Source organism: Leptosomus discolor, chromosome 7 (assembly GCF_034619465.1).
Source record: "Leptosomus discolor isolate bLepDis1 chromosome 7, bLepDis1.hap2, whole genome shotgun sequence".
NCBI lineage: Eukaryota > Metazoa > Chordata > Aves > Leptosomiformes > Leptosomidae > Leptosomus > Leptosomus discolor.
Window position 1 is genome coordinate 35,930,681 of NC_141397.1, and position 24,210 is coordinate 35,954,890.

The window sequence follows — 24,210 nt, forward strand, 5'->3', positions numbered from 1 at the left end:
GAGACAGCATCAGAGATCTTGCTGAAGGCCTGGCAGACACTAGCCACTGCTCTCCCCTCATCTACCAGGCATGTCAGTTCATTGTAGAGGTTTATCAGGTTGATCAAGCATGACTTCCCCTTCGTGAAGCCATGCTGACTACTCCTGAGCAGTTTCTTGTCCTTCATGTGCCTGGAAATGGTTCCAGGATGAGCTGCTCTGTCAGTTTCCCAGAGATTGAGGTGAGGCTCACCAGCCTGTGGCTCTGGGTGTCCTCCTTGCCCATCCTGCAGATAGGAGCGACAGCATGTGTGGAGGCCATTTTCTGACTTTCTTTTCCTTCAAAATGGTGGCGTGTGGTGCAAAAGGGAATGTCTCCCTTGCACTGTAAAGCTAACCTACTCTTCTGCTCAATTCTTCTTGCATACCTTTTCTTTTTATTTCTGGAAGTCTCAGAGGCTTTATTTTCTCCCTTGTAAGAGTCATGTTTCATCTTGCAACTCACAGGTATCTATGTTGTCTTGGGCATGTCTCTGTAACTTGTGTTACCAGTGTTGCTCATTCAGGCCTGTGTCCAGCATGACCGAGTCAACTCCCTGTTTTTTGTGTAGCCAAAGATTGGATTAATGTGTTTGACATGGCATTATGCAAGGAGACTTGTTTTAGTTGTTCTTCTGCCATGATCCCTCGGTCCTCCTTATGCTTGAGTCTGAGTTCAGTTGTTCGTTTATCACAACTCCTAAATCCTTTCTGACTAAAGATGTGGATTATTTTCTTTGCTTCTAGAGGTAGAGGCTTACTTACTTGTATTAAAAGTATTCTGCAGGCTTGTCTATCAAGCATTCAGGTAGCTCTGCCTATGTCAGTACTGTGTCTTTCATACTGATTTCTGTTGCTTATGCTTACACATTTCACTTTGACTTATTTTTTACACTGTGCCTTCGGAGATACCAACTTCAGCTTAACTGAATAAATGAGTAATAAAAGGATTTTGATGCTTTACAAGTTTTATCATTAATGTGGCTCAGCTATCATTATATGACTTTGCTTGCCTCATGAACATCTGTTCTCCTAGACTCATCAGTATGTACTCATCTAGCATAGCAGAGTTGTTGTCCTTGATACATGTAAACAAGATGAGACAGGAAACATTCTTATCATCCAGCCCTGTCTGCATATGGACAGAAATTCTAATGTTTTTCTGAGCCTGGTACCATCATCACTTTTTTTAAAGCAAGCATTACTGATCATCATAAATAGGTACAGAATCTGTAGAGTTTTCTTCATTCAAATGCTCGTCTAGATGCTGGAAGTGTTGTAATAGGTGAGAGGTGTATTACTGTTTCTTGCTAAGTAAAGATTACACCCTGACAGCATTTGATTGCGCCGAGGACTTATGGAAATGGTTGACCAAGTTTCTGGTCCAGTTACTATTTGTAACTTAGGTATTTTACAATCTAAGAAGAGACCCTCTATTTACTTCTGAAGTACCTTGCTCTATTACCTGTGGTGGTCTGTACATTAATTTAGGTGACTGACCTTTTGTAACTCCACATTGACTACTCTCAGGCACCTTCTCCTTCATGTACCTAAAAATGGCTTCTAAAAGGACTTGCTCTATGATTTTTTTCCCCAGGCTTTGAAGCATAGCTGATCAACCTGTAGTTCTTAGGTTGTTCTCTTTTTGAACATAGTTGCAAGTCGTTGTGTTCCTACCCCATTCTCTACAATCTTTCAGAGATGATAGAGAGTGGGACATTGTCCTGGTCTCTCAGTACCCTTAAATGCACTGCCTGCAGTCCTAGGAACTTGTGTAGGCTGGGATTTCTCTAGAAGTCCCTGACTCAAACTTACTCTGCTACTGGTAGATTGTCTTCTCCTTGAACCCTCTCTGTAGACCCAAAGACCTAGAAGACACTGTTGATGACAACCAGGGTAAAAACTGAAGCAGTGTCTTGAGTCCCAGCAGCACCAAGTGTCTCATCCTCATCTGCATTTCCTGTTACAAAGTCACTCAACCCATTAGGATAGGGCTCGTAGGGCCCTGCTTTTTGTTTGTTCTTTTGCTGTTTATATAGCAAGCAGTGTTGAATCATTATCAGTCTTTATTGACTGAAATTCAAACTAAAATTTTTTTTTTATCTAATGAAAAGTTTATTGATGCTATTACATGGCAGATTTTGGGGATAAATAGATGCTTTGGTAGAGGGAAGTGATAAATAAATGTGACACCTTTGTAGATATCTGCAATATGTGTGAAACCAGTCCGAAAAATAAAATTAGATCTGATTCAAAATTAGCAGATCATTCTGAAAAATAAAAATTCAGAAGAAATAATTTTGTACTGCTTCTGTGGAATGTAAGTAGAATGGATATATTCAGGATTTGTATTTCAGACTTGAAAAGATACGTTTGCATCTGCATGTGTGTATACTTTGAGGTGATGGAAACAATAGAGAACAAGTAATTTAATTTTTGGGAAACAAGTGAAAATTTATAGATGAGTTGTTTGTCAATACTGAGGTATTAGCAATTTATGGTACTAATATGGTCATAGCAGCAAAATTTTACAGGTAGAAGCACTTTTTTTTTTTTCTTCCTCCTGGCCATCCCCAAAGGAAAACTTTACCTTTTTTTTCCTCTTTTTTTTTTTTTTTTTTTTTTTTTTTTTTAACATTTTCTCTTGAATTCAGGGCAAGCATACAAAGAAGAGCCATTGTTACCCGCCAATGAACAGAGATCACCGCAGAATCATCCATGAATTAGCTCAGGTTTATGGCATTGAAAGTGTGAGCTATGACAACGAACCAAAGCGTAATGTTGTTATCACTGCAGTGAAGTAAGTAATTCCTTATTGTTTTCAAATCTATTAACTCTAGTTTAATTGGATGTTTTTATTGCTTACTGAAATGAGTTTAAAAGCAGTGCAATTTGCAACATGCAGTAACTTCCAGTAGAATTTTTTTAAGCCGTTTTAAAATTGATAATTTCATGGACGTCTACTTCCACTAGTCAAGTAAATCTTCAGAGAATAAAACCCAAATAGAAATAAAAAAGATAAGAAAAGATTTGCAAAGCTACTTTCCATTCATCTTGGCTGATGGCAAAAAGACTGCTAAATTTTGTAGCGGTATCAAAGATAATAAATGCCATATAATTTTATGAAAGCTGATTGTTGGGTTGAGAAGTCGTACCTGAATTTGCACCTTTGAAGAAACCTGGTATTGGAACTAATTGTTCTCCATCTATCTGAACCTGCCACAGGGTGTACTCCCATTTTAGTTAGTGGACAAAGAGGGAGCTGGAATTACTGCAAATTGAAGAGATTTCTAAGCAAAACTGGAAATACTTGGAGAAGCTCCACAGAAGGCAGTTCATATTAGAAATGAAGGGAATATAGCTGGGGGAAAAGCAAAGTGATTGCACTGGAGACATAGCATGGGAAGGCTTCATTGATTCTGCTGCTCACTGAGCAGCATATTTAGTTTAGCACTGTCAAATTGTGATTCTTTCACAACTGGTTGTTTTTAACTGTAGATATTGACTGTAGTTATAAAAAAAACCTGTCACTTTGCATGCTACTAGAGTGCCATGAGCTGCTCTTGAGCCTGTTCATGGGTTGATAGCTTAGCTACAATCTTGATTTCTTCCCTGAGAAGTGGAACACCACTTTGATACCCCTTTCCATTTCCATGAAACAATTTAAGATAGTCTTTTGTTTCTAGTAAAGGAAGGTGAGAAAAGAGATGATATTCAAAAAAGCTTATTTAAGAAAAAGAAATAGATGGGGGGGTATGAGAAATTAGTGAAGAGGATAATGTGTCAAGAGAAAGGAGCAGGACAGATGACTATGCTATAAAAACAAAGACGTTTTCATTAACTTTTTATTTGCCCCTTCTTTGAGACATAAAACCCATGGAAGCCTCAGATGAGTGATAGCTCAAGTTCCAGGATGATGTTTTTGAGTATTTTACAACAGCTTCTTCAAGTCCAGGGGCTAGTAGTCACCAGAAAGTCCAAATGATTTGATTCATTTTGTTTCATCCTGCTCTTAGCATTCCCCACAGATTTCTGTTGTGGGGAATAGTATAGATAATAGTATAGATAATTCAAAATGATGCCAAACAAAGAGACCATTCTTCTTCTTCACACTCCCCCATTGTGCCATTGAAATGGTGACATCGCCATAAAGGTTGGTCAGAGGAGTGAGAAAGTCTCCTTGGTGCTAAAACAGCTTTCTCCAACTAGAATTCTTCCTCTTCCAGGTATCTAGGAGCAAACACCACAAATCTGCTTTGCCCTCAGCCCCTGCCCCCGTCATCATTCCACCCCATCAGGAGGAGTTGGTCATATTTAGCTGCATTTACAGCATTGCTGGTGTCTAACCACGGAGAGCGTTCCCAGTACTGACTGTCAGGGTTGGTCTGAATTGCAGTTCTGGTGTCCTTTGAAGTACACAAGACCCCGAGTGAGTCCTTGCAACAAGTGCCCTTCTCCATGCTTCCCTGTTGGTCATCTTTGCAGTCACCATCTTTTGCACAGCTGCAATACCAAATTCCTCCTGAATCATGGTCCAAGGTAATGTCCAGACTGGTATGGTGGAAAGGGGAGGGCTTTCCTCTCCAAGTTGGTAGGCACATGCGCTTCACTGTACCTGTCAGTGGTTTCTTGAAGTCTTTTACTCATATGAATTTCCTCCTCCTATGAATAACTCTGGATGCCAGAGCCTGTTAAGGGGTGTCTGCTTGTTGTTATGTAGTGATGAGTGATTAAACAGCTTGTGTGGAACTGAGACATCCTGGAAGTGTTTTTGAGAACAGTCACCCCGTAAGACCCATCCTTTTCCTCTTCCTTCCAGGAAGAACAATAGGGTCAGTCTCTCATCATGAACAAGGAGACTTTTCAGGAAGGTGACAGGGTGCACATTGTTCTCTCTGAGAAAACCACATCCTGCCACGGTCTTATCAACATGTTCTCTGTTGTTGTTCTTCACTCAGGATTTTGTTTCCTTTCAATGAGGTCAGTCTGGAGGCAGTTCAGGAGTGGCTACCTAGCTTTAGGCTATGCAAGACCAGCAGGAGCAAAGACCTAAAGAAATGAAAACCCCTGTAATTACATGGTACACCCTTATCAGAGCATGTCAGTTGCATCACAGAAGGCAAAACCTGTACACCCCAGTGGCAGGGTTGAAGGGAAATCATATGTTCTGAGGAAACAGAATGGTTCTTTGGCTTCTTTAACTTTTTCTGGGCACATTTCAGTGCTTGATCTCCAAGCGGCAGTCCTTTGTACTTAAGTTAACTGTCTGCAGCCTTTCTGATATCTGGCATAACTTCATTTCCAATTTGAGAGTAGTTCTGATGACTTCCTGAAGGTACTCTGTGACTTTAAGAACTTGACTTGTATTCTGCCCTTCACTCTATGAATTTTCTCCTCTGCCGTGAGGAAAAAGTTAACTTTCTCCCCACCCTCTTCGCAATCACAAGGGCCTTCTCCAGTGACTACATCTCAACATCTCTAAGGCTTTTTGAGCAATTTAGGCACAAATAATGCTATAGGTCAGCAGCCAAGGTGGTTTTAACAGCAGTCCTGCTCCAGAAAAGAGCAACATCTCTTTCTTGCTATTTTTCCTTCAATTTTGACGTTGTTTGCCCTGAGAATAGTGTGTGTTGCCTCTTGACAGCTTTTGACACAGGATATGTGAAGTCTACACGATCAGGAGATGTTTGGGAGCCACTTACTTCATTATTTCACCCCAAGTGTATCAGCCTTTGGAGACACTTCTCACAAAAACCTGCTCTGTCTGAAAGCTAATGGATCATTATTGCAAAGCTGCGTGGAGTCAGTCCTGGACAGATCAGCGAGCAAAGAGTTTTATAGTGGTTCATACCAAATCAGATCAATGTTGATCCATCCTGGAGTTACAAAAATCAGACTTCCAGTTTTTAAGAAGATAAGTTTGAGTCCCGATTTCCACAGTTCAGTCTTACACAACAGGCCATCTGTCAGCACTGCCAGTTCCTTATAGTCAGCAGACAGTTGTGTTCTCCTTGCTTTTCCCTGGAGTGCTCTTAAAAATTTGTCATCTCCGCTTTGTTGCTTGGGGCAGGCAGTTGTCTTTTTTTCCTTATTTTGAGAATAAGTTAATAGAATTAAGAATGGCAACTTTCACATCAAAACATCTGAAGTGCTTGCAGAGCCTTTTGGTTCCACCTCCATAGATGACAATAGATAACCGTGATTTATGTTAGCAGGAAGGGAGGGTCTGCTTTCTCTCTCCTTTCTGGCAATTAATTAGTCAAAGGGTTTTTTCCATTTTACATCTATTTAGTTGAATGACTGGCTGTTTGTTTCAGGTTGTTTGTTTTTTTTAAAAAAACCCCAATGAATAGAAATATTCACAGAATTTTGGGGAGATTGGAGTTAGTCTGGTATTGTCATGTGTGTCACCAAGCTATCCAGGAAGCAGTTTACATTTTGCTAGAATGGGAGTTGGTAGGTTTTTGTCTCTAAAGCCTCTGTGGTGTCACAGCTGCACCATCTGCTGTATAGCTCTGCTGCTTTTTTTTTTTTTGCAGGGACACTAAATGTTGTCAAAGCACAACCAGGGCTAGGCCTTGATGTGACCAAAGCAAATTTGGTTCCAAGATCTCCTCTAATTCTCCACAAGGCTTTGATCCCTCCTCATTTTTAAAGGTTTGATATATTAACCCTCTACATCCTGGGAACATTTCACTTCAAAGCAGAGCTGCTGTATTTACTTTGTTGGAATGTGGGAGCATTCTCTTTTCTGGTAAGATGGTTTTAGCTAATTATAGACATAAGTGCACGTGTATTCTTCCAAGTGTTCTGTTTTCCTGAATTCCAAAACCTCTCATTTACTTTCTTTTTTTGCTACACAAGCAAGATTTAGCCTGACATTGTAAAGACAGAGACCTTTCTTTAATTAGTGAAGGCCTTTCTAGCCTTTCTCTTTTTTTGCCTATTTATCTTCAGTCTATTGAGTTTCCATGTTTTTGCACACCAGTTTATAAAAATTAAAGAAGACAACAAAATATTCTCCCATCTACCTTTTAGTCTTTTCAGGTAAAGCTCTACAGTTGAGAGGTAACTGAAATGATAGTGGGAACATTTGGCTTTATATGCCAGGCTTGGAGCTAAAGGAGAGGGGAGTTTTTACCAATCTGTTATGAGAGGGGAATATTAACTGTTCTCAGCTGATAGGACACTAATATACTTGCTGTTAGAATGTACAGGTAAACATAATCTTGAAAAAATTATCGTCAGTGGCAAGTAATTTTTTTTTGTTTTCAAATAACGGAACACTTTCAGTGTTGGGGAGATGGGGACCCTTTGCATTGTGACCTATGTGTGCAACATTTTGCAGTTCATTTGAACGGACCGTCAGCACTCGGTTTGAAACAACACTGAAATCCCGGGGTCAGGGGTCATCACTTCATATTTTAGAGGACTTCTGACTTACCTTGAGAATGTTGTGGAGTTTTTTACCTCTGTTGCCACAATAGCATAGGAACTGGGTGTTATCTTGTTGTAACTGATGAAAACAAGACATGATGGAAAAAAGACAAATATGATTGAAATAAGGAGTTTATTTAAAAAATTGTGAATAAAATAAACAAGGAGAAGATATTAGTTAGCGATTGACATAGAATCACAGAATCATTTAGGTTGGAAAAGACTCTTAGGATCATTGAGTACAACTGTTAACCTGACACTACCAAGTCCACCACTAAACCATGTCCTTAAGCGCGCATCTACACGTCTTTTAAATACCCCCAGGGATGGTGACTCAACCACTTCCCTGGGCAGCCTGTGCCTGACAGCCCTTTTGGTGAAGAAATTTTTCGTAATATCCAATATAAACCATTCAGCTAGAAATAGGAAAGCAGTCCAGTTTAGTGTACCAGAAGTAGTTGGGTCTTAAAATATCAGTAGCATGGGTTTAGAGCGAAGGGCAAGAAGAGTAAGAAATTGACCTTGACAAGGTTTTAAGAGTTTTAATTTATTCAGCTTATTTGCCTTCAGAAAAGATGAAAAAGAAACTGTGAATGGAAAGATGCTGACAGTGGAAGGTTTTTCAGTCCTGCAGTTAAATCGTAACAGTGGCTGGAAGCTGAAATAAAGCACGCTCACTCTTGAAAGTGGCTAATGAATTTATAGGAAGTTTTAAGACATCTCCATTGCCTGTTCGAGATACAGTATGTTTGGTAATTATTTGTTTTTTTTTTTTTTAATTAGATGCCTTTTTGGAACAAATTCTCCAGGTGTTTTTTTTCTGGTGTGTTTTTTGGGGGGGTTGTTTTGTTTTATTTTTAATATCCTTCCTTTTTCTTCAGCCAGTGAAGCCTTTGGCCCAGACTGCCATACCAAAGTTGAGTGTGATTCACGGCCAATATATGCTAAATCATACAAATACACATGCTAAAGTCCACTGTCCTCCTATATTGGAGAGAACGCTGCCCTCCCCACAGCCCCACGGTGGCCCTTGCATTGCAGATGGGTCAAGCACAAGTGGAATGCTTCACTGTGTGATGGTGATCACATAATGGACTGTAGCTCATGCAGAAAGCAGAAGAAGCTATTTTATTTTTTTCCCCCTAATGCATAATGTTATTTTTCTGGTCTTGTTCACCTGGGCTAGCTGACAAGGAAGAGGCAGTGTTGCTGCATTGTTCCTGGGAGAGTGCTGCTTAGCAGGGCCACTTTGAGTACAGAGTGATAAACAATTTTAACGTGACTTATGGCCAAAGAGCATGTTTCCAAAACATTAGATGACACATTGTGAAGATGCAATGAGCTGTGTTCACACGGTGCTGAGTTAAGCTATTAAATTGTTGCTACTGATCTTACATCTGTTCTGTAAAAGAACAGGTAGGTGTTGCTCTAGAATGCGAGTACTGCAGTTTGGGTATTTTAACAGTTGATCATAGAATCACAGAATCATTCAGGTTGGAAAAGACCTTTGAGATCATCAAGTCCAACCATCAACCCTGCTCTACCAAGTACGCCCCTAAACCGTATCGCCATCATGTTGTGTGCTTTGTAGTAGAAAGGAAGAGGGGTCTGGGCACCAACAGTCAAGTGTAGTATGCTCCTGCATCTTTTATAGAAAGCATCAAGAGACATTGAGACTGGTTATCTTGTTCTTGGGAATGAAAATGGACATTGTTGGAAAATTAAATATTTGAACAGATGATTTAAGTATACAGGTATGGACTTGGACACCAGAACTGCTGCTTACAAATGTAACTCTTTTGTCCTAACTTCTTAACAAATTCTATTGAATTAAATAACCTTTCTTTCATTTCTGTAGAGGGAAATCCATTTGTCCAAGCAATACCTTAACTTCTGTGCTAGATAAAGAAATGCAGAGCAGGCCTCCACCTCCTATTCCTCATTACAAGCAAACAGATAAGTAAGAAAGTTTGTTTTAAAACAGTATTCTTCAAGTTTGTGCTGTTACTTGAGGGGGGTGTTCCTGAGTTTCAGCTTTATACTCCCCATTTCTTTGTTTTCCCAACCCACACTCAGCTTTGGAGCTTGCAGCATGCATTAAGATTTTCTTTCCACAGAAGTAAACCTGAAATGAAGTGCTAAGAAGATGTAGGCTTGACTGTGTGGTATAGGAGTAGTAATATAACAAATATTGTGGAGGTTTTTTTATTTTTTAATAAAGATTAGATAGTTGGGAAAAGATGGCTGTTTGGGAGTTTTTGGGATTTTTTTACTTTTAATTGTTCTGTGTAAAAGAGTAGTATCTTACTGGCATAAAATTATTTATTTGGACAGGTAATAAATGTGTTTTTCTTGTGTAGATATGACTACACAGTTGGCTGAAGGTGAACTACCATTTTCTCAGATATATAAGGCTTCTTGGTGAATAGTCTAATAGAACAGTCTTTACTTCCTATGACCTGCCAGCATCAGTTACCTGTAGTCATCCCATAATTATGAATTTTTGTAATGGATGGCTTATTCTTTTTTCAGGTTTACCTTTTGGAACCTTTTTCTGCAATTTATTTCCAAAATAGCATTTGAAGCCATGTGAAGTACCATTTGCAGAAAGGGGCAGCTTAATTGTTGCAGTAACTATTGCAGTAGCTATTGGGCATTGAAGGTGCTGCTGGAATACAAAGTAGGCTGTTTGAGAAAATTTAAATTGTTTCAGAGCTAAGCATCTAGAGCAAAACGTGTCTAAAGTGACTGCTTACAGTGGAACTCAGCGTCTTGCCACTTACTTTTGTGGAATTCCAGTCTTCAGTGACCCTAATGAAAGGGGGTTATGTGGCAAAATTAAATTTGAAAAGGGCTTTAGCCATTCATTTGTAACTACTAGAAGTGAAATTTCTTTAGAAGTGCTTAATTCTACAGAATCTACTGTCTTATGGGAAAAAATCTTTACATAGTGTTTGGATTTGGTACTACCATACATTTTTTGTTATTCTTGCTTTTATAAGCATGCAGGTTTGATCATCAGCTCACTTCAACAGTATTTCTTTTGCCCTTTCTTTTAAAAAGGCATACTGAACTTTTAGTTGTCGTTACAGTGTTGGTTTCATAGCAAGTATTACCAGTAACTGGTATTTTTCTGGTAAAATGCCAAAACAAATTATATCAAGTCAGCCACACATTGATGGCTTAATAAAGTATATGTTTTTTCCAAAAAACACTTAACAAAGGCTTTTGGGAGCCTTAAGGTACTTCCATTAAAACATAATTTAGAAACGTGTGCCATTTGCCAATGCACTGAGACATTACGGGAGTTTGTGATTTCAGTTACTTTATATCTTGTTCTTCATGCATATGAGTAACCTCAGATATTCTTATAATTTCAGGAGTAGTGGAAACAGTGGGTTATCCAGACCATCAAAAGAAGAGCCTGTAATTGACTACTTTGATGTCCAGGACTGAAGTGATTGATGTAGAAATATGATACAGAAGCTTAGAGGTGAAGACACTAAGTTATTGTGTGAGGCGCTTTCTGGTTACCTGTCAAATGGTCAGTTGTTCAGCATATTCATGTTTTAACATCTGAAGTTAGATTGATTGTGATACTTTAAAAAGTCATGCATTTTTACAGTTTATGTGTAAACTGCATAATACCTAACACTAGTATAGCTTTTTAAACCTGGGTTTGGTGCAATTTTTTATCTGATGTGCTGTCAGAACAACGTAGATTTCCACTGATGCCTTTAAAGTGAAAGAACTGGTAACCAAATACATTTTTGAGGGGAGTAAGAACAATGATGAATCTCAATGATTTCTTTTGACACATCTTGCACAACCTAAAATGGACCAGAAATAACCTGTGTTAAAAACACTGATGGGCATGTTCTTCAAGTGTTTTCATATTTTATTAATTCAATTTTTGTGTTGACATGGTAAATTTGGGAATTTGAGTTACTCTTCTATACGGAAGGAAATATAAAATTTAGTCTAAGTATGAATATGTGCACTAAATGCCCATTAAGAGCGCGGACTTTTGGTGTCTGAAGAACCAGGATGTGGGGAATTAAGACTTATTTTGCTTTATTTCAAATTTGATATGGAAAAAAACCAAACCAAACCACCACACCAAAAAAAACGCACCCTGAAAAAGCCAACACAAGAAAATTATTAATACTTTCTTATTCAAGACCTTGAACAAAATCAGACTTTATATATTATTTTGGTGTTCTATTTGGCTTAATTTGTATTTAGATATGTTAGCTTGATGTCCTTCTGGTGGGTTTTTTTGCATGGTTTTATTGGGTGTTTATAATCTTTTCTGTACTGTGCAAGCTTAAGGTGAAGGTGTGAAGTTTGGTTTAACTACATTATGAATTTGGAACAATATTTTGTAAAATTTATAAGATCATCTGTCTAAACTGTTTGGCAACGGAAGATCTTTGTTTCCTGGGAAGTACCATAACCAAAATGGGATGGTAGTTTAAACAGTGAAGGACACCAAAGGGACACAGATGGTGAATGGTTTCCACATGGTGAGCTGAGAGCTTTCTGGGAGAGGAGACTGTCAGTCTGATCAGCAGGGGTGGCACAGCTCTGAATTTGAGTAATGGCTGTTTGCTTGAGGAGAAGGTTCTCTGAATTTGTGACTTCAGTGACTGATGCTGACGCACTCTGTTTCTTGTTGCTCGTGGCTGGCCACAGATGGCATTAGAGGCAAGTCCCCTGCGCAGCATCAGAGGCTGCTGCGCAACGCGGCTCAGAGTGACGCAGAAACAGGTCTAGCAGAAAACTTGTCATCTCTTGGTTTATTTCTCAGCCAGCTCGCTACGGTGTTGCAAGAGAGTTGTTGCCAAGAAAACGGAAGGCAGTTATCCATGCTTAGTTTCACTTACCACACAACCCTGAGCCTTAACTATTAAGCATTCTGTGGCTACGTTTTATCTTGAACAGCTTGTGAAACATGACAGAATGAGCAACAAACTCACAGGCCATATCTTGTCCCCCAAAATGTTTTGAAAATTACAATGCATGCTGTTACTGCCTTTTTTTTGATAGGAGCTTATTATTTCACATGAAAAAAATATGCAGTCTTAAATGTTTCTAATTACTTGAAATGCATATGCTTCAACTGGAACAGTTATCAGGAGGATTCTCAGTGCTCAAGAGTGTTCAGGCTTTTGATTTGCATGCAGTGGTTTAAATTGGGTTTACCTCTTTGTCTAATATTTTGTGGACAGAAATCAAAAATAAATTAACACAGCTTATATTGCCATTAATTTCTTATGCAAATTAATGTTTGCTTCTATAAGGTGTACTGCTTTGCTAAGTTCAGCTGAAGGAGTAAATTGCTCAGCATATTTCCAGGAATGTATTTCTTCAGTCCCTTCATTGTGAGGAGTGTCTCTATTCCAGTGCTTGCAGACAGGTGCCAGCTCAACACTGCCAGACAAAGTCTAATTGTGGTTTTGAAACTCAGAGCTACATTTGTGTAGTGCTGTTTTCAAGCCAGGAACATCTGCCAGGGAGAACATCTGTAGTTATGCTGCAAAGGTTGGTGCTGGACAGGAGCTGGCACGCGTGCCTGGCAAGCCGAGAGCGTGAAGGGAGATGCACGTAGACTGGAGCACACGCAGCTGTTACAGCACAGGTAGACCTAACACTACAGAAACCCAAACTGATGTCACTGGTAAAAAATGGAATAAAGCTGAGGCCTGTTAGCTTTGCATGCAGTTTCACATGAATATAGCTAAAACTTCATATTTGCATCTCTGATTTGAAATTTAAAACTTAAAAAGCTTTAATAGCATTATATTTAGCTCTGCTCATTAGAATTTTTATCAGGTTATGGCTTTGAACTTAAAAATGTGAACTTCGGTGTGATGCACTTCAGCAGTCAATTATTCTGCCACTGCTTTTAATAAGAAAACCCAGGTAGTCTTCAGCTTCTCAAGATCAGACTAATGATTATTACTGAATCTGTTCATACTAAGAAGTCATAATTCTCATCACTAAACCTTTTAACTACGTAAATGTCAAAACCTTTTCACAATTTGTATGTTTCACATCTCTAAATCTGGCTGTCAGAGCATAGCTGCAGTTACGAAGGAAGTTGCATGTACAGAAACATTTATTTTGAAATGCATTTCAGTAACTTAGTTAAAAACATGGTACCGTACACTTACCCGGGAAAGTAATACCAAAAAGAAAGTACTGATGTCCTTTGTCCCAGAATAGTTACGTAGCCTTAAGAAGGAACTCAGCAAAGTTTAACAATGGTGCTCTCCTTTCTGTTCTGGTTTGCTTTTGCTGAATGTATCTCTGACTTTCACATGGGACAGTACTAAAGGCTGTAGTTTTGATATCTGTGATAACTCGTCTTACATTGCACATGTGCCTCATGGAAATATTTTTCAAATAGCTATTTTGTAAACCTGAGCTGGCCTTTACACCTTTTATGGAAAAGAAGAATGAGTGGGTAAAAGCAATCTTTGCGTCAGTGAAGTCAGTGGCAAAAATCTTATTGATATCACTGGAACTAAGACTTAAGCTTGGATATGCTAGTCATTTTCTGCAGCCCTAGGAATAATATTGTTTCTTGTTTCTTGTAAATTTATTTGAAAAAAGTATTCTGCAGTGAGCATCTGTTGAAATAAATTACGTGATGTCAGTTGGAATTCATGCAACTTCATGAAGTGCTTTTAAAATTGTGTATAAAATAGGCAGATACTTTGGCATTTGGGCTGTGCTATCGCCTGTCTGTATTGTTTAACATATTTAAAGTGCTCTGAATATTCAGTGCTTGGGCTTAACCTAAAATTGTGTAAGATGCATAAGTAGGTTTCAATACCACTGTTTCTGTGGCAGTTTTGTATGGTATCTGCCGCATAATGAAATAAGCAAAGTGAAATTGTTCTAAAACATTTATTCTTAAGTTATTTGTTGAAAGTTTTATATTTGACTTGATTTTTTCAAGTTACTGGTATAAAATTCCTTTCTTTATAAACCTGAAATAAATCTAAGTTGAAAGTTCAATGCTTTGGAATTGTTTTTAAGCTTTGTCTCAGTATTCCAAAGTTGGAAGACAGAGATATCACAGAGAAAAAAAGAAGATTTAAATGGAAGTTGGGGGGTCATTTTCCTCAAGTTTTGAAATCACGAGGTGTGATTTCTTGGGTTTGATGTGATTTTAAATGAATGCTGTAAGGAGAATGAAGCAAGTAAAGAGTGACTCCCCAGGAAAGGGAGGGTAAGGAGTATCTGCTGCCTTCTTGGGATTCAGGAGTACAGGAGAGATGATCATCTGAATAGAAATGTACATTTTGGTCCCCTGAAAACCCCTTTGCTATGTCAGCCTAAATGGTACTTGGCAATAAAATGTGTGATTTTAACTCATTGCCCCTTCATTGTTGTTTGCCCACCATTCTGTTGTGATGGTGACTGTAAAGAGCAGCGGTATAGGGGGGCGAGTGAGGACTAATGTCACTTAAAAGTACCTGTGGGTGTTAGATTTAACAAACTCAGGATTAAAAGTCCCTGTGGGTGTTAGGTTTAACAAATTCAGGATGACAAATGTTATGGAGGGTGGTGGTGAAAACTTTGCCAGCACAGTTCAGTAGGTGGCAGGCAGACTCAAAAAGAAGTGTGAACATCAGAAGTCTGAAATGATTTGAACTGCTTCCTCCTGAAACTTTTATAATGCCAAGTAATACATCTCCAACAGCAAAAGCCACAAAAATGAAGAATAGTGGCAAAAAATTACAGTGGCCTGACCTGATATTTCTGATGGAGTACAAGGTGGTGCAAAGAAACTCAAGAAATTATCTGAGATTGAAGAGTTCTTGAAAGACAGCTGATGAAAACCTTTTGTCTTGCTACCTCAACTGTCAGTAAGTTTGGACTTTATTTTCAGGGTATTTTGGAGGATGAATATGGCATGTTGCAGATATATAAGCATTGTAAAATAGATCTTAATTGGAAATCTCTGCCTGAAAAAAAATACTTGCACTTCTGTTCTGGACTGTCATTGACTAGAAGTTGACCAAACGTGTCATCGTTATCAGGGTGTGCAAATGGCAGCAGAAGACAGAAATCAGATTTGCTTTCTGTTCACTTATCTTGTCCATGTTTGGAAATAGTTGTTCATGACATGGTCCCAACAGTCCCCTACTAGGCTAAAAAAAAATATGCTTAGATAGAGAGTACTGTTCAAATAATGTTGGGTTTTGAGTGTTTTAGACTTTGTAGATGCTGAATTCGCAGCAGAAGCCTTGCTACTCGACAAATGCTCTTCTTGTCCTTTACTAAGATGTTGAACCCCTAAGATAGTTGATGTGCACGTTTTTATGTCTATACACCTGTTACTTAACCATGGACCAGAATGCCAGAGATATTAGAAAGAGTATCTTGGCTGTATTTTGGATGCCTCTGAGCTCTAGACCAGGTTTCTTGGTCTTTGTCATCTCAGGATATTTTGGAGGAAGTAGTGCAGCTTCATGAACAGAGGGAAGGAGACCATGTTGCTGATATCCTGGGAGGAACCAGGTTCCCGAAGGATCCTGGGCATCCTTTGATGTTAACAGGACCTTGCTGCAGGTAGCAACATGTGGGTCCTTTCAGCTTCCAGCCACAGGATAGGTGAGTGTGCCTTTATGTTCAGTGGGCGAAATCTGCTGCTGAATGTGCTTTGCTTCCTTCTAGAGTAGGGCTGTGGGATGGTGAGGTGCCCTTCTAAAGTCTAGACTTAGGTCTTGTTCTGCCACCCTGTGAGCTACTGTTTCCGGCACTGTATTTTTTTTTTTTTTAAGTCAAGGTGTCCAATTTTACACTTCTGTGGAAAATACAGGCCTCTTTCACAATAGAAAATGCTTTTTGCCACTGAAAAAATCTTTTGCAGAGCACAGACCAAGGCATAGCACCTTTCCAGTGTTTCAGGTAATCCTCTGTAGATTGGTTTAGGCTCCACCATCATATAAGCCACTGGAACCCTTTTCAGTGAGAGGAAGGAAGGCCAAAATGTGTCTGTTGTGTGGTGATCTGCTTTGCTTGCCCCTCACAACTTCCTGTGAAATCATGTCCAGGAACTGCCACCTAGTAAATGATTCAGCTTTCTACTGGATCTGATGCATGCTTATTCCAACGTCCAGTCTTCTTGCTGTGTCCACATTTATTCCCTTGAAGTGTGGGAAATTTACGGAGGACTAGAGGGCTTCATTTGTAAGGACCTGTAAGAAACTAAACTAAAAATCATGACCACTGTAAAGCAAAACTCATCTTAATAGAATGGTTTTTATATAGTAGGTAGGAACCAAAGGGCTGTCTCTTTCAAAACATGCTTGGGCAAGCTTCCATGTTTTACTAGGGAGCATTTTTTGTAAATCTTAAGTTCTAGAAAATAAAACACTGTGGTGAAAATGGAGTAGTGGGATGTGTTGGATTGTTGCCTATCAAGCACTACAGCCAGGAAGGTCCATTCTGTCCATTCAAGACATCTAGAAAGCTTATCTTTATTTAAGCAAGCAATTTAAGGAATTGCAGAATTTACTGCTTACCCACTAAGTTACAAACCTCTTAACAGATGTTGTTAAATGCTGTTTCAGGAAGCATTAATTAAATTCTTCGGTCAGCGCAGTAACTCCTGGAATAAGTACTGATGTATGCTGGTGTTTAAAGTCAGTATCTTGGTCTCAAAGAAATAGGTGCAAAAGTTTCTAATTAAGTATTTTGTCTATGTGACTGCTTAGGAAGGACAATTCAGCAGCTTCAGTCAAATGTTTATTCAATTCTAATTATATTCTGTTGAAGTAGGCAGTGATTAAACAGGTAGTGGATTGATGCCACTGAAATATCAATGAAATAACTCATTAACGAATTTTTATTTAAGGTGTATTTCTGGTAACTTTATTAGGCATTTAAGGAGTGCTACATCTTATCTATTACCTGACATCTTAGTACTTACTAAGTAATGTATTTACGAAGAAATAGCTGAGGCTTGGTGAGGCCGGCTTTAAACCGAAGGACTTTTGGGGCGGGGTCCAAGTGGCAATGCTCACGCCTTTGCAACCAACTGGGGAATAAGCCAGGCCAACCAGAGCAGTGATAAATGTTCCTTGGCTGCCTCCCAAGATGACAACCAGAAGACTAGCCACCCTCAAGTGTATGTGTACCAGCGTACACAGCCTGGGGAACAAACAGGAGGAACTGGGGCTCCATGCCCAGTCACAAAGCTATGATACCATGGGAATAACTGAAACGCGGTGGCACAACTCACGTGACTGGAGGATCACAATGGATGGCTATAGGCTGTTTCATAAAGCCAGGCAAGGAAGAAGAGGTGGAGGAGTCTATGTTAAGGAGAACCTTGAACGTATAGAAGTCAATTACAGCAATTGTGGAAGCCCTATGGAATGCCTCTGGGTCAAGATCAGAGTGGTCTCCAAGGGGGATCTTACAGTAGGCATCTGCTACTGACCTCCAAGCCAAGAGGGTAAGGCAAATGGTGCAATATTTGGGTCACTTAAGCACAGAACCTGGTTCTTGTGGGTGACTTCAACTACCCAGACATTTGTTGGAAGAACAATACAGCAGCTCACATGTCATCCATCAAATGCCTGGAATGTGCAGAGGACTGCTTCCTCACGCAAGTGTTAGATGTGCCAACCAGGAATGATGCGCTGCTGGACTCATCTTGGTTAGCGATAGTCTTGGCTGCAATGATCACAGTATTGTGGAGCTTGAGATCCTGCTGAGTACGCGGAAGGTTAGTACTACAACAAAGGTTTTGGATTTTAGAAGAGCAAACTTCAGCTCACTCAGAGCTCTGTTGGGAGGGATTCCATGAGAAGCTTCTCTAGAGGACAAAGGAGCTAGTGAGTGCTGGGAGCATACCTAAGCTGTATGTGCAATTTTGTAACTCACTTGTGATAAGGCTGTAATCCTTCAGTTACTACAGTGTTTGCAGATTCAAAGATGGTTATAGTTAAATTTAGATATTAATTTTTGGGACAATAACATTAAGAGTGACAGATTTTTTTAACAGGAGATTTAAGTGGATGAGAAAAAATATTTCAGTGCTTCATAACAGATTTCTTTTGCATCAAAGATTGTCTAAAATTAAAATTAAATTAGAAAGGCATATGCTTTTTCTTGCCACCCTTGAAGAGAGAGCTCTTGTTACTCTGACATTAATAAAGCATTCTTTAAGTAATTCCTTAATGATGCAAATACTTTTAATGGCCAAACAGCTTCTATCAGCAAAAACTTACTAAAGCAAAGTCAGTTGATTCTGCGGAATGGACATCTTACCAACTATATCATTACAGAAAAGTTTTGTTTTCAGAAGCAAAAGGGTTTGCAAAGAATACTTGAACGAATCAGCTGAGTAGTAGCAGATCTTCAAGTGAATATAAGCTAAAAATAGACACCTTGTAAAATATTTTTCAAAACATTACCCAGGTCTACAAATTGAAAATACTAATGTGAAAGAAATTAATATCAATAAAAACTACTTCAGAATTATGCACATTCAGAGCTAAACTGTCCCTTTTTCCCACCAAGGTCACACCTGAAGAGCACAATTTTGGATTTACTCCATAGCCCACTGGCTTCAGTCAGTTACCAATTCCTGTTTGGTTGTTCAGTTCAACTTCAGTCTCCAGCCAAGTCCATAATGATTTTTCCCCTCTCTAGGTACTAAACGCCCAAATTGTTACTAGATGGGAGGTTTGGCCATTCTAGGTGCAAAGTGGGAGTGTGGCCCCATACGAATCCATGACAGGAGGAGGTTTAGGAAAAGCAGATTGGGCAGGAGAGAGAAAAAGGCACAGACTCAGGTAATGAATGGCTGGGGATTTTCATGCCAGAGTTCCTGGAAAATTGTATATGTCTGGCAGTCTGTTGTCATAAGGGTGCCAAACAGATGGAGAACACTGGAAGAGTATGGGGAGAATTTCTTTCTTTATGCTTTAAAGAAATTAAGGTAGCACATATCTACCATTGTAGGTGAATGACACTGGAAACTGGCCTGGAGCCATATGCCTTGTGCTATTGAGCTTGGCTTCCCAAGGACAGGTCTAAGGGCATAAGACAGCCAGGAACCAGCAGGCTTGGCTGAGATATGGGAGAAAGAAAGCAGGGAGATGGCGTATGTGGTGGGAAACAAAAGCAACATCACGCCAGCAGGCCAGGTGTGGAGAGTCTTCTAGCACGCCTTAGGGTCATGAGGTACTCACTAAATGTAGAAAATATTGCTCAGGCATTTTCTGCTAAAAGGGCAGAAAATCAGGCTCTGGAATAAGACATGAGTGGAAATGGTCTCACAGTGATGGGAAAAGATAGCAGCTGAGCAAGGCAAAATGAGGAAGGGGACACATGCACTCAACAGTATTCCTAAGCATGTTGCAACCTGGACAGCAACCAGCAACACTCTTTGAAAGCAAGTGAAACTGGCCCAGGCATTTGGAAAGCGTGGGCAGACCATTCTGGTGGCACACTGAGGAACAAAATGGCTTGAAATAAGAATGGGAGATTTAGGCAAACGTGGAACATCAAAGGAGAAACAGGATGGTTATGCCTGAAGTTCATGATTACATCGAAGGTCACAGGTGAGTAAGTTTTGCATGGTAGGCAACGGGGGGATGGGGAAGATTGAGAAGATCTATTCTTCCAGGCTCTTTATGTTTGTTACACTTTCAAAAGGCAGCACTGGTGAAACCTCCCTCCCCTGCCAAATGTGGGGTTGACCCTCAACAAGAGTTGGGCATGCTTTGAAGGGTGAGCAAAGTCGCAGAGGGACTGCCAATACACTGAAGGCTCAGGAGATTTGAGAAGTTCATTTTGCAGTGGGCATCGAGTTCTCCTGACAGATTAGCCCAGGAGGTAGTGCACAACGTGCTTGTTGGGTTGAGTACCAGAAGGCTTCCTGGTTTTAAGGTAGACAGGGTGCCAGGTAATAGCGTGGAGTTACAGCCTATCAAGGGGCAGGAAAAAAAATCACTCTGTTCTATGACAATTTGCCATTTAGAGGGGAAGTTTTGTTATCTTTCAGACCAATAAATATTAAAGGGACCAGTGAATTCTGGTTGATCACTGCTTGTCCTCTAACTGCAGGTATAAATTCCATTCCGTTCTATCCTTGCAGAGCAGTGGGAGGTGACAGAATGGACTCTGTTATGCTTTGTGACATACTGTTTCTTTGGCTCAGCAACTTTGGCAATGCATTCTTGTGGTTGTAGAACATGGCTTACAAAATATATTAACTTAACATTTTGAGTACTACTGCTAGACCCCATGTGATTTCAATCTATTGAGATTCAAGTTCTAAGGCCAGGCACAGTGGTTGCTCAACAGCTTAGGCAGTCTTCAAAGCCGATGAGCCCAATGCTAGAATGAACAAATTCAAAAGACTACTCATGTCACACATTGTCATTGTCCTAATGACTTTCCATTTGCTGCGCAGCATAGTAGGAAGGATTGTGGCTGGACTTCTGACATTCACAGGGCAGCAGATTCCTGCCAGCAGAAAAGACAGCTGTATTGTTTGAATACACAGGGAGCCCCAGGACAAATTCCTCACTCTTAGTACTGGAATGAGAGAAGAGAGGCAGTTGAACTCGACTATCGACCCTGCGAATGCGTTTTGGTGCCAAGGGTAGTAACGCTAGGTGGAGTACATGCTGCTACAGTGGCCTGAGCCTTCTCAGGGCTGAAAAGGCCAGACTGTGGCAGAAGGAGAACCATATGTTGCACACAAGTCCTTATGAAACACCTGTGGGCAGTCTGAGCCCGAAGGGCTACTTGTAAAAGACCCCATGAGCCGGGGTGTGAATGGAATTTCAAGGTAAGTTTCACTCAGAGAATGTGGGTGGTGGGGAAGCACCCTTCACCCACAGCTGTGAGGGAGCTTACAGCAACTTGTAAGACTAATAATAACTGGGTTAGAAGCTTGCATTTCCTTATCCTTAGGCTGATGTTGCAAACGAAAAGCAGAAGACTAAGAATGAAATAAAGACTGGACTGTTAGACCATGATTACTGTTGTAGCAGCAAAACCCAGGCTTTGGAATGCAGCCTACAGACACACGGTCTTAGAAACCACAGCTATGGCTGAAAGACCTACCAAAAAACCCAGCGGGGGTTTTGCAGAGCTGAAGACCATGGTTGTTATTGGGTACAGAGGAGTAGCAGGCAAGATGGAAGGCATAAAAGTGCTGGTGTTGCAGATCATTTTTGGCCTGGCAAAACAGAAAACACTGTTACAACAAAGACTGCTTAGTAGTAAAGCTGAACAATTCCTGTACTATTATGAGCACCTTGCTAGAGGGCATTTGTGGCAACCACAAGCCCCCCAAGTGAAAACTGCTTTTCTGAGTCTGCTGGGCAGTGGACATGTGTCCTGCTAGGGCAGATGCAGATGACCTGGAAGGGACATCTTGATACTGCACTTACCCGATAGGGCAAGGGGCTGTGCCCGTTGGGAGCACATTCACAATGCGGATGTCTGCCAGGAGGGGCCACTAGCAGCACAGCCAAGTTCTGAGGGGGCATTTGAAAGCACAACCCTTTCTGTTCTCCCACTATTAATTTAAGCAATATGAAAGCAGAATTTTAGACTGCATCAGTACTCTCCTACAGAGTACATAAGAGCTGTGGTTTTGATCAGACTTTCCTCTCGGAAAAGTAATTTCCAAGTAATAGTAATTTCCATTACTATGAAAGCCGTTGGGAGCATAGGACACAGAACCCTACAGTATATACACTTTTCTAAAATCATAGACAAAAAGTGGTACTATTTAATTGGTCTAAATAATGGTAACAATAACCTTTGTTTTGCTGAGAGTTTCAAAGGACTTAGAACAGTGAGGGATCTGACAGATCACAGAATCACAGAATGGTAGGAGTTGGAAGGGACCTGTGGAGATCATCTGGTTGAACTCCCCTGCTAAACAAGGTTAGCCTAGAGCAGGTCACACAGGAACGTGTCCAGATGAGTTTTGAATGTCTCCAGAGAAGGAGACTCCACAACCTCCCTGGGCAGCCTGTTCCAGTGCTCTGCCACCCTCAGAGTAAAGAAGTTCCTCTTCATGTTCAGGCAGAACTTCCTGTGCTCCGGTTTGTACCCATTGCCCCTTGTCCTGTTGCTGGGCACCACTGAGAAGAGCCTGGCCCCATCCTCTTGACACCCGCCCTTGAGATATTTCTAAGCATTGATAAGGTCCCCTCTCAGTCTTCTCCAGGCTAGAGAGCCCCAGGTCTCTCAGCCTTTCCTCATAGGAGAGATGTTCCAGACCCCTCATCATCTTTGTAGCCCTCCACTGGACTCCAGTAGCTCCCTGTCCTTAGTTGGTGCAAAAGTGCTGCCTCACAAACTGGGGTGGTCAATGCACAGGAAGGTCATACTGGGCAAGATCGCCTTGCCTGAAGACCTGCTGCGTGTTATATATGCACCATCTTTCTATCTGGGGGGAAAAATTCTGCAGTATTTTAAAGCCAAATGATCACCAAAGATATCCCAAGACCTCCTTCCTCCTTTTACATGATCAAACTTATCACAGTGTTAAGGATCTCAGAAAGTTATTTAGGGCAAGAAATGTTGGTGCTGTATTTGTCACACATGCTGTAATCACATCTGTAACTGCACATACTGCCAGCTCTGCTTCTCACATGATGGTGCAGTTAGCATGGATATGCAACAGAAGGTGCCCCAGCTGCAGACTGATGTGCAGGTCTGGGAATGTTTGCAGAAGCACAAGGCCCTGGCTATTAAAAACCAATTTGTTTATTTGGCTATGATTTTTTTTTGTGAGAAATGCAAAGCCTGCATGGAAAGCATTGTAAAGGCTGGAAGAGCGGAATGTGCTATGGACAGCTCTGTAATCTAAACAAGCACCTGTGCTTCATGCCTGTGTTCAGAAATCTAGAGGCAGGGAAGGGCTATGTTTTTGATGACATAAAGTGTATGCAGAAAACAGGGATATGTGTCTGAAATGACATTTTTGCCACGACGTTAGCAGCAGAGCCACAATAGCATGCTGCCTACTCCCCCCACCCCCAGCTTCTAGTCTGCTAAGAAGCTTGCAGACAACTTAGCCAGCACCAAATTGCCCACACTGACGGTCCCCACCTACACATTCTCCTGAAGTCAGCATTTTTGTTCTGTTTTTCCATTTTAGTGTGTGATGTTGCCTGTATCTTGCAGCACAGTGCAAAGCCCAAATGCTGCCCCAGGAACTGCCACGGTCATCCTGGCAGTGTGGGTCAGGGTACACAGGTATCTTGGTCAGACCTGCAGGATTAGCCTCTTTGCATGGGGCAGGGCTTGCTTGGGGATTTCTTGGTGGCCTTCTGAGACTAGGGCATAGGCATGCATAGAACATAGCATGTTCTAACTTGTTGGTGTTCCACTATGCTTTCAAGGTTAGGGGGACCACCCTCTTAGATTACTATTATTACTGCTAATATTTCATCAACTGAGCAGTAAAATCTGTGGATTGTCTATAATGCTGTGGCTTGCAACAGCGTCACATAGCAGTCAGTAAGGAAGGATGGGGAAGGGGTATACAGTTCAGTGGTTTAAGAATGAAGAGGATGGCCGCATACTAACTTGCTCCAGAAGCTAGAATGAGGTCAGACATGAGCCAGACACGTGGATGAAGCCCAGCCAGAGGAGACCAAATGAAACGAAACAAACCAACATGGACAGAGATACGATTTTTCAGTTAGGGCCAGGAACACATTTGGTGAAGCTGGCATGTTCCAATGACAGTAA

General features: G+C 40.6%; 1 protein-coding gene across 1 annotated transcript in view; it reads left to right on the forward strand.

The window, feature by feature from the left end:
• NFX1 (nuclear transcription factor, X-box binding 1) overlaps positions 1–14,481 on the forward strand; it is a 71,823-nt gene extending 57,342 nt beyond the window's left edge. Inside the window, exons 22-24 of the mRNA XM_086467776.1 lie at positions 2,673–2,818; positions 9,314–9,415; positions 10,836–14,481. Coding sequence (XP_086323902.1) covers positions 2,673–2,818; positions 9,314–9,415; positions 10,836–10,911 — 324 coding nt within the window. The 3' untranslated portion in view covers positions 10,912–14,481. The remainder of the gene's footprint in view (positions 1–2,672; positions 2,819–9,313; positions 9,416–10,835) is intronic.
• Positions 14,482–24,210: the final 9,729 nt, after the last annotated feature.